At 54.0% G+C, this 10,730-nt stretch overlaps 1 protein-coding gene across 1 annotated transcript; it reads left to right on the top strand.

Moving 5' to 3' along the window:
- The first annotated feature begins 711 nt into the window (after positions 1–711).
- On the top strand, positions 712–7,984 carry ZDHHC22 (zinc finger DHHC-type palmitoyltransferase 22). Its single transcript, XM_036278158.1, has 3 exons — positions 712–893; positions 2,723–3,256; positions 7,359–7,984. The coding sequence occupies exons 2-3, from the start codon at positions 2,737–2,739 to the stop codon at positions 7,622–7,624; spliced, it is 786 nt and encodes a 261-aa protein (XP_036134051.1). The 5' UTR covers positions 712–893; positions 2,723–2,736; the 3' UTR covers positions 7,625–7,984.
- The last annotated feature ends 2,746 nt before the right edge of the window (positions 7,985–10,730 follow it).

Genomic DNA, 10,730 nt, shown 5'->3' with positions numbered 1-10,730 from the left:
TGCACTTACCCGCTGTGTGACCCTGGGCATATGACTTAGCGTCTCTGTGTCTCAACCTCCTAATCCATACAGTGGGGATCCTCAAGCTTCGGCTAAGAAGATTATCAAAGCTGCCTTATGCTAAAGGCCTAGCACAGTGCCTGGTTCTAGAGTCCCGTAAATAGTGTCAATAATTATGAAAATACTTAAATAGTGCTTACCATGGCCAGGCCCTGTTTAAGGGCTTTACATGTATTGTCATATTAATCCTCACATCTCGGTTTTACAGATGAGGAAACTGGAATCTGAAGATCACACAGTAGTGAATGGTGGATACTCAGACCCAGAGAGACAGGCTCCAGAGTCGGGGTCTCAACCCTTCTGGAACAATGACGCTGATCTTATGGGTGTTGTCCCTAGCAGGCTGAGCTCTGAAACCCCCAGGCTTTTCTCTGTCCCAGAGTGGAGCACAGGGAGGGTTGTCAGCCACAGCAGAAAGGCAGGAGCAGATGATGGCTAGAGCATCTACATCAGGGCTGAATCCAGATCCCGGCTGTACTGGTGGATGAAGTCAGACAGGGTGCCCCAGCCCGCTCCAAGGGAACTAGGGGAGGGGTGGGGGCAAGTCCACGATGCTGAGAGGGGTGGTCAGAACTCCGACCTCAGAAGTGGGGGAAGGGGTGGCAGGACAGTGGGTTACCCAGATGCCATCCCCGCCGCTTCCTGGCCCCCACCCGCTAGTGCCCAAGTGGGAGGACCGCAGCTGCCCGCTCCCTCCTCCCCCGCTACCTGCCCAGTCCCCGAAGCGAATCGTGAGGAGGCTGCGAGCCAGCGGGGCCGAGCCTACAACTTTGCAGCCTTGGGGAGTGCAAGAGCCGGCGTCCAGAGCTCCTCTCATCCGCGACCAGAGCTCGGTGAGTTCGTTTCCCCACCCCTCTGCGGCGGTGCAGGGAGGCAGCGCGGGCAGCGCAGGGGGAGTCTTCCCGGGCGTCCAGGAGGCAGTGGCCGAGAAGCGGGCGGCTGCCTGCGCTGCCTGCCTCGCTGGGGCTCCGGCCGCGCAGCCCTCCGCCGCGCACGAAGCCGGCTCCAGTGCTGAATGGACAGCTCCTCGAGTCCCCGGGCCGCCCCGGCGTTCTCTGCCGCCCCTTCTCCACCGCAAGGCCCGGGCTACGGCCGCCCGCCGAACGCCCCTCTCTCCCCCAGCCCCAGTCCTTCGCCTTCCAGGCACCGCGGCGCATCTGGAGGCTGCTCCTGCGCCCCCCTGGCGACCGGCGTGGGGAAGACACTTGCTTCATGGGAGCCCGGGCCGAGGGCTCTCTGGGGTGGGCGGCGCCGTGGCCAGAGGCAGTGCCAAGCCCCCGGCGACCACCCATGGGCGTGTCTTGCACTGCGCCCCTTCCTCGGAGAGAGGCCCTTGCTTCCCACGGCGGCCGCGGATCCCCGGGGGCACTGGCACCTTCAGAGGGGACTCCAAGGTGATCAGTCGTCCAATCGGATGGGACAGCCTGGATGGAGGCCTCGTGGCATTCGCCCATGCTGGGTGCAGCAGCCTTCCCAGAACTTTTCTCGCGCCTCGGGTTCCCCGACTCCTTAGCCCTTGGAAAAGTTCTCTCGGGCGCCCATAATTCTATTTCCTGGTAGCCTCCGAAGCTGGGCAGGAACCAGGGTTGGGGGTTGGGGGGTTGGGGGGTTGAGTGGGGATGCGGTGGGGGCTGCGCTTGGCGCCAGGGGTCGATCAGCAGAAAGGCTGGCCAAGCATCCAATTCTGCGCCCAGAGCTGGCTTGTTGGTACCGAAAGGGTTTCGGCGCCATCGGCGTTGTTTGGGTTTCTCGCTCCAGGAGGGCGGGAGGCAGGCGAGAGGGGCGGGCGGGGGGGGGGGGGGTGGATATCGTGGCCTCAAATGAAAACGCTCTTTGCAAAGAAATAGCTAGGGCTGTCAGCGTGGAGAGGTGGGCTGACCACGGCCGGCTGACACAGGTATTCCTGCTGCCCCCACCTCACCCCACTAGGTGCCAGAGCGCGTGTGTGAATGTATTGATTGTTTTAATTGATTTTTAAAAGCCAGGTAGCAGCGTCTGCGTGTGTTACACAGATATACATATACACAAACACAGACACCCATGCACACACAGATTACACGTACAGAGTCACACATAGGGACACCACACACACACACATACATACATACATACACAAATACCACAGACCCACAAGCACACATACGGACGAGGTCCCTGAGTATTGCTCAAGATGGGGCAGGGGCGGGGGCAGGGGCAGGGGCTGAGAAAGGGGAGGTGAAGCAGGACTCCCATCATTTCTTTCAGCCCCCACCCCAAATCTTTTGCTTTCTCCTCTTGGGGGTTCTGAAGGAGAAACCCCAAACCTGGGCTCTTTCCGGCTGCCATAAAGGAGCCCTAACCCCTTGCTCTCCATCCCTTACAGACTGCAAACAAGCCCCAACCTCGCTCTCTTTGTGCCTGACTCCGAGATGTCAGGGCGATGAAGTCGCTCAAAAATCGATGGAGCGGGCACCGGGAGGAGCCTGACCCCCAGGGCCGTTGAGGTCTCAGGATCTCATGCCTGCTTGAGCCGGGGTCAGGAAAGAGTGGAGGGGCGGTCGAGGGACAGGAATCAGGGAGCACGGATTTTCGTGGGGCGGGACCGACAGACAACGCCCGAGGAGTGCCCTAGGGCGCCCCCTGGACACCGCAGTAAGTCTTCCTCTCACCCTGGGCCCCTTAGGAATGTAATCGAAGATGCTGGCCCTGAGGCTGCTCAACGTGGTGGCCCCCGCCTACTTCCTGTGCATCTCCCTGGTGACCTTCGTGCTCCATCTCTTCCTCTTCCTGCCCAGCATGCGCGAGGACCCCGCGGCTGCCCCGCTCTTCTCGCCTGCGTTGCTCCACGGGGCACTCTTCCTGTTCCTCTCAACCAATGCCCTGGGCAATTACGTCCTGGTCATCCAGAATTCCCCCGACGACCTGGACGCCTGCCAGGAGACCTCCAAGGCTCCGTGCACCCCGCCCAGCACCCACTTTTGCCGAGTGTGCGCCAGAGTCACCCTGAGGCATGACCATCACTGTTTCTTCACCGGCAACTGCATTGGCAGCAGAAACATGCGCAACTTCGTCCTGTTCTGCCTCTACACCTCCCTTGCCTGCCTGTACTCCATGGTGGCGGGCGTGGCCTACATCTCTGCAGTCCTTTCCATCTCCTTCGCCCACCCCCTGGCCTTCCTCACGCTCCTTCCCACCTCCATCAGCCAGTTCTTCTCTGGTGAGTGGGCCCTAACAAAAACTCCCCCACCCCAACCCCAGGTTTGCCAGATTTAGCAAAAAAAAAAAAAAGCCCCAGGATGACCAATTAAACTATAATTTCAGATAAACAATGCATAACTTTTTAGTGTATAAGTATCTCCTAATTATTGCATGAGACATACTTATACTAAAAAAATGTACTGTTACCTACCTGAAGTTCAATTTAACTGGGCATGCTGTATTTCATCTGGCAAGCTCTCTCCCTACCCCTATCCTCATTCATCATCTCCTTTTTGTTTGCCACTGCCCATTTGTTCATAGAACTGTGGTGATCCAGGCAATACACCTGCTCTATGCCAGGTGGACTGGATGCTGGTCATCCTTCCATGCAGGCTGTGAGGTATACCCATCTTATGACCTTCCTCTGCCTGGACCCCTATTCTGCTCACACGTGCCCCTAAGGACTTTGCATTCCAAAGGTCTTGCCAACCAACCACAGTAAGGTCAACAGGGTGCCAGGCCAGCCCCAGCAAGTTCTGCCCTCCTGCCCATTATGTTTGACCCCACTAGGTGTTTCTAGCCTGCAGATGCCTCCGAGTAGAGGGCACTTCGGTTGGAGATGAAGCCATGCTTAATGGCTCCATCCTCATACCACAGAGTCATAGGACTGGGGTGAGATCTGACCCTCCAGGAGGCTCTTAAACCTGCAGAAGCTGGACATGTGGGCCTTCACAGTGGTGCTCAGCTGGGCGCCCTGGAGAGGACTGTATATAGCGTGCCCCGAGAACAGCTCCCTGACACCTGGCCCAGAGGGATCTGTGGCAGTTCTTACCGCTTACCACTTTACCCGGCCTTGAAATTTGTCCCTCCTTCATTCCCTTCCTCTCCATCCTACCCTGGCCTTTGATTCTGATTGACTTGGTTCTTACAATTGATAGTGTGCACATGTGTGTGTATGATATTGTCATCTACATTTCTCAGATGGAGAAACCGAGGCTCAGATGTACTTACATGGCTTGCCCAGGATCTTACTACTGCTGCAAAGCAGGCTCTGGCCTGTCCCCCACAGCAGCACAGGGGACACATGTTTCCTCACCCATTGACCTTTCAGGGACAAAGAAAGACAGACTGCAGTTACTTCCGCTGAGAACCCAAGATTGTCTTGATGTGCTTGGGCTGGACATTCTTAAAAATTCTGCTCCACTCTGGAGGGAGCCATCATTTCACTCTTTGTTGGGGCTGTAGCCTGGTCCTTTGCAGGCACAGAACTATCGTGCCGTTGGCAGTGGTAACACAGAGATCCAGGAAGGACCCAGCTAGAGGAGTTGCCTTGAGAGGTGGTGGCTGAGCTGGGCCCAGAACTCAGGGCTCTTAGACCTCCTGGATCCCAGCGCCAGCATAGGAGGCTGCTGGGACTGAAATAACCGGGTAGGTGGGCGAGCTGGGGGGTGGAGTGTGAGCACAGACAGGTGGAGGGATGCGGAGAGCCAGAGAACCTAATTACACTTTCTTTTCCAAGTAGTTTCGTCATGTAAAAATGAATGACTCCAAAGGGAGGATCTTGAAATGGTTTGATTTGAGCTAAGCCAGGCTTGAGGCCTGTCCAGAGGTGCTAGGTTTGGGAGGCAGGAGAGAAAAAAAGAGGGATCTATTTCTTTGATCTGATGGGAGAACAGAGCCAGTAAGTGCCTACCTTGGAGGCCAGATCCCTATTTCAGCAGAAGGATGTACATTCTCTTTTACCTCCTCACCATCCCCACTAGGAAAAGAAGGCCAAGTTTTCTCATCTCCAGTTCACCCATCTCAGCTCCTTCTTTTGCCAACTTTTCATTGTTCCCCTTGCCAGTTCTTCATCTCTCCCCTCCCCAACAATACACCTCACCTCTTCAGTGTCTCCCTCCCTATCTCTTCTCCCCCTGTTCTCAACCCAAGTGGTTGAAGGCAGTCTCTATCTTCTCTGCTCAGGAGAACAGGAGGGAATCAGAAGGCCTAAGTTGTTTGAGCTATTATTGCTCAACTGTGGTACTTGTTGTTCCCAACTGTGATACTGCCCCTGAGTTATATCTGCCCCCAGAGCATGGGATGGCTGTGAGTGTGGACCCTGGGAGCTAGACGTGGACGTGGTCTTCTGGTGGATGCTGCCCATGGGCCTTTAGCTGATGCTAAAGAGGAAGGAGGCTGGCCAGGTGGATTTTACAAGTTGTCTTTTCTTTTGGCTTCATTGGATTGTTATAGGTTGTATCACCTCTGAGCCTCGTTCTTCTCATCTAGGAAATTGAGATGTGCCATCCGACCTGTGTCATGGCATTTGTATAAGCACACCAGTGTGGTGGGTGCCACCAGAAGTCCAGTAGAAGGGAAAGGGGATTGAGGTTTGTTGAGCACTATTATGTGCTATCCAATGTGTAGGTCTCATTTCATTCAATCCTCACCACAAGTCTGTGCCGTAGGTACTATCATATCCATGTTAAAGGCTCAGGAACCTGAGGTTCAGCAAGGTTAAGTTGCTTCAAAGCCACACAACTAGTATGATTTCAACCCAAGAGTTGGACTCAGGGTTGCTAGCCTCCAGAGCTCTATTCCTTCCACTCCACCACATTGCTTCTCTGAGGCTACTTCTTGGTGAATGAGCCACTTCGGGAGGAAGGGAGCTTCTTGTCCCTGAATGTATGTTAAAGATGCTAGGCAATGATCTGTCAAAGCTGTTATAAATGCTGGGTGGGAAGCAGGGAGGGAGAGATTGGATGGTGTGACCATTCAGGCCTTTAGGAAAACTGTGATTTTTCTAAAAGAAGCAGAACTATTATTAGATAGTTCAGAAAGCTGAGGCAACCAGGTTAGGAAACTTCAAACACTTCAAGAAAAAGCAGGTCCCCAGAAGAGCCTTTTGTAGCTGCCACAAGGGGCCAGGAGAAGGGCACAAGGTCTTTTCCACATGCCTGGATTTAGTGTCAGAAAAAAAAAACATAGAAAATAGCTTCCATCAGCCCAAACTTGTCCCTGAGGCTGAGTTGCAAGGCAGGCTAGCACATGACAGCTCCTATGTTCTCACATCCCAGCTCAAGGGCCATCTCTGCCTGTCAGCCTTCCCACAGCCCAAAGGGGACCACAGTCCCTAAGGGGACCACAGTCCCTACATGTGGCTGCCTGAGCTAACCTGTGCTGACAAGAAGAAGTAGGTCAGAGGGTTGGCCAGCCCAATGTGAGCCCTGTCCCGATGCTGCCCCTAGGCAGCTGAGGGGCTCCTCCAAATGCCAGCTGGAATGGATGAATCCCCTGGGCAGATGGATTTATTTTTCTCCAACTTTGCAAACAGGAAGCTACCATCAAATCTTCCAGGGCAAGAGGGGGCTGCTAATGAGCAAACTTGAATCAGACCCATATCCTCCTGGTGTCTGAGCCCACCACTGCTCAGATTGGACAAGTTTGAAAAGCCCAGCCCTCGGGGGTCTGACACTGGAGCCTGGGGAGATGAGGGGAGAGGTAGATGGGGGCCAGGGGAAGCTGGAGAAGGGCTGAGTGTCCTGGTGGCCAGTGTCCTCATGTTAACATTAATGACTAATTTATTGTCTAACTTGGAGCTCTGTGCTGCCCTGGGAGCTCATGACATTCTTCTTGATGACTAGGCCCTGTTCTCCATCATGCTGTCAGTTTCCTGAGCCCTCCCAACCAAGACATCCAGCTCCACAGGGAGAAGGTGCTTCAGTCTAGACAGCTGCCCAGGTGCCAGCTCCCTCTCTAGGATCCTCAGTTCACCCCTCTCTCCTCCTGAGAAAAATTCCTTCTCCCTGATTCCAGTCCAGAAAGAGAGGACAGAGAAAGACATGCATCTCTAACTCAAGGAATGTTAGTGTCTAGGCGCTGCTCAGAGAAGCTTCCTTTCCTTCTCCCCTACATCCCCATTTCTCTCCTGGCCTCAGGAGCCATCAGCACTAAGAAAAAGTTAGGACAACTAGGTATCCTTCCTCTCCCTCGCTGCAGCCCCGAGCCTGCCATGAAATGTAGCTTCAATCTCATTAATCTCCCTCCCTTCCTAGCGGAAAGAAAGCGCCTGCAGTGATGGCAGGTCTGTACGTGGCCTGGGTGTAAAGCGATGCTGGTGTTTCCCCGCCCCCCTGCAGGAGCTGTCCTCGGTTCTGAAATGTTCGTCATCCTCATGCTCTACCTCTGGTTTGCCGTCGGCCTGGCCTGCGCCGGCTTCTGCTGCCATCAGCTGCTGTTGATCCTCCGGGGGCAGACCCGCCACCAGGTGCGGAAGGGGGTATCAGTGAGGGCCCGGCCCTGGCGCAAGAATTTACAGGAGGTGTTCGGTAAGAGGTGGCTGCTGGGCCTGCTGGTCCCCATGTTCAACGTCGGAGGCGAGAGCTCCAAGCAGTGGGACAAGTAGCAGATATTCCCATCATTCTCTGTGTCCTGACTCCTTCTGAACACAAGACCATGGCACCCTTGTCTCCACACATGACCCCACTACAACCTAGGGCTGGTGATGTCCTAGCATCTACCCCTGGTCTGTGACCCATAGAGAACCACATTGGCTGGTGGATTATGACAAGGAGGAAAAATGGCCATCCAGGCATTATTACACTCTCCATGGGCCAGCCAGGTGGCTGCTAGGAGGCCTCTGCTTTCGTTTCTTCTCCTTGGGGTCCCCGTTTGGCCTGTCTGTCTGCCTCATCCACCCTCTACCGTGTCTCCTGCCATCACTGCCATCTGCTAGGGCTCTTCCTCTAAAGCCCCATGTTGGGAGTGGGGAATGAATTCTTGCTGCTGACATGATGCTCCCTGGGACCGGGAGGCTGGCAAAATGTTTAAAATGACAAAATGTTTAAATTACCAAGTCTGCTCTGCCAACTGCCAGGGAGGTTGAGAAAGGAGGAGTGTGCATCCTGATCCCCTTTGAGGAATTGTGGGCATTGAGAGGGGGACCCAGTAGCTTGCTGCCCACCCACCCTCAAGTTGCAAGGCCCTCTCTTTGGGACACAGCAGCCAATGGTCTGGGATTTCCAGCTGCCAGCCCCTGTGCACCCTGCTTCAGCTGGCCCAGTCCAGGTCCTGGCTCGACGCTTTCTTTCCCTGGCACTCTTCCAGCCTTTGCTAGATGCTGGGAAGGCAAGGAGGAGGGAGAGAGAAAGGGGACATACTGATAAATGAGAGGCATGTGACTACATAACCATATAGAAGGGGGTGTGTGTGAGAAAGAGAGAGAGAGAAGGAGGAGGAGGAGGAGGAGGAGGAGGAGGAGGAGAGGAATACAAATGCTTAGGGGAAGGGAAGAGAGAGGGTCACACAGCAGAGGCTGAGTGCTAGAATATTTGGGGAATGAGAATAAGAGAGGTAAATGGGTTCATCCCTTCCCTATATAAAGGACATTCTGGCAGCTAAAGCTGTTCATCGTTAGGATGGCTTCCTGGGGAGGTAGTGAGTGCCCCCAAACTGGAGGTATTCAAGTGGAGACTAGGCAGTCATCTAGCAGGCATTCCATGGAAATAATTTTTACACAGGGTCAGGGAAGGGAAAAATCTCTTCCCACCCCAAGATTCTGGTGTCCTCTTTGTGACTGCCAGGTCCAGAGGCAAGATCTGTTGAGATGCCTGTGAGTTATTTGGTTTCATGGAGTGTGGGCTGGGTATGATGCAAACTTTTAGGACCTCACCCAATTACTGAGGAGAGAGAGTCTGGAGAGACTGGTCTACCTGGGTGTCAATGCTAGTTAATGGGGTTGGCATTTGAGGATAGGGAGATGGAGCAGTTCAAGGGCAGGTGGGGACAGTGGTGGGGAGAGCAGAGCTTGAAGGTCATGCTCAACTTGGAAGGGTGAGATTAAGACAGTTGAGGCTGTGAAATGGGGAGACCAGAATATAGGGGTGCAATTGCCAGACCAACCCTGTTTATCTGAATGGCTCTGAATAGAGGCATGGCTGTGTGTTCTGGAACCCAGAGGACCAGACCCCTGGGGCATATGAGGGAGTGGGGACAACACATGTGCCCCTCCTGACTGGTCCCAAAGCCAGTCTGCCATCCATGCAAGCAGCAGGGCTGAAACCCACACCCTACAATGTCCAGCTGGTGGCCATGGCAACGCAGCTGTTGCTACACAATGCCCTGAGCTCTTGAGCAGAGCCAGGAAGGACTTTACCTTGGTCTGGCCTTCATACCCCCTAGAGATCTAATATAGTAATGGCTCCACCCATTTATACATCTCCCTTCCATATTCCTTCATTTATACATCCCACATGTATTTATTTAGTGCCAATTGTGTGCTCTTCCAGGCACTGATATACAGTGGTAATCAAGACAATGAGATTCCTGCCATCGGGGCATCTTGTCACTACCCCCATGCACTGACTCTCACCCCCAGAAAAATGGTCACTCTGCCATCTTGGTGGTCAGCAGGGCTGGTCACTTGGAGGGGAAGGATGTGGTAGAGAGGTCTGAAGGAAAGACCAGGTTACCTGGATGGAGGAGTCATTGGAAGCATCCTATCCCAGTTCTGGTCATACTTAGGTAGTGGGATTGGAAGGGTATGGAGAGAGGCCCTGGGTGATCCATGTCTTGGCTCTCTCTTGACCCCAACGCTCAAGCTTAGAAGCTGGTTTGGCCATTCCCAACCTCCTGGAGCCTCAGCACTGTGAAGCTGAACATTGGTGGAGAGAGCCAAAGGGAGACTTGTAGGGGTCGGCTTCGGACAGATTGGGCAGTGGGGGGTAACGGTGGGGAGGTAGCCAGATGTAGGACTTGAGTAGCATCTGCATATATGGCCCTGTATTGTTGATGAAGAGCATCAATAAAATATGTGGTTTTAAATTGGATTTGATGTGATAATATGGGCACTGTGGTTGGTAGCAGGGCTGAAATGCACTGACACAGTCATATTAGCTGTTAAAATATTTAAGGTAAGTATCAAAAATACTTCTGTTCAAGTAGGTAGATCATCTTTGTCTAGACTGCTGCTGCCCTAGATGCTCCTGTTCCTCCCCTGGGACTCTGGTTCACCCCACAATCCAGCAATTAAAAGGGCATCTACATGGGACCCCTAGTACCCTGCCCCGTTCTCTCAGCCAGCATCCATTGTGATTGGTCAGGGCTGTTCTGTGGGGTTGGTAGCAGGTCTACAGTGCTGGGATCTGTGAACCCATGGGACCATGGATGGGCTATCTAACCTGGGGACTTACTTCCTCTTCTCCCACGCCTTCTCTCTTTCCATGCCAGAGGACAGATGGAGGGAAAATGAAGTACCCACCTGCTCCTCCAACACAACCAAAGATGACCACCCATAAGGACCAGCCAGGGCCCCTGCCCTCTCAGTGCCTACCTAAAACACCTGGAGACCTTGAGCTGCCCAGCCCTGGGGACAGTGGGAGGGGGCTGAGCCTTGCAGGGGTTGTCCTTGAGCAGGTGAATGGCATGACCTCTGATACATCCTAAAGATGTGCAGGCCCCGGCCGATGGCTGCTTCCACTTGGGCCATTGAAGAACCTTCGATCTGCATTCCC

Source organism: Molossus molossus, unplaced genomic scaffold (assembly GCF_014108415.1).
Source record: "Molossus molossus isolate mMolMol1 unplaced genomic scaffold, mMolMol1.p scaffold_m16_p_1, whole genome shotgun sequence".
NCBI classification, from domain to species: domain Eukaryota; kingdom Metazoa; phylum Chordata; class Mammalia; order Chiroptera; family Molossidae; genus Molossus; species Molossus molossus.
The sequence above is the reverse complement of the archived record's forward strand: the minus strand, read 5'-3'. Positions and strand labels throughout refer to the sequence as shown.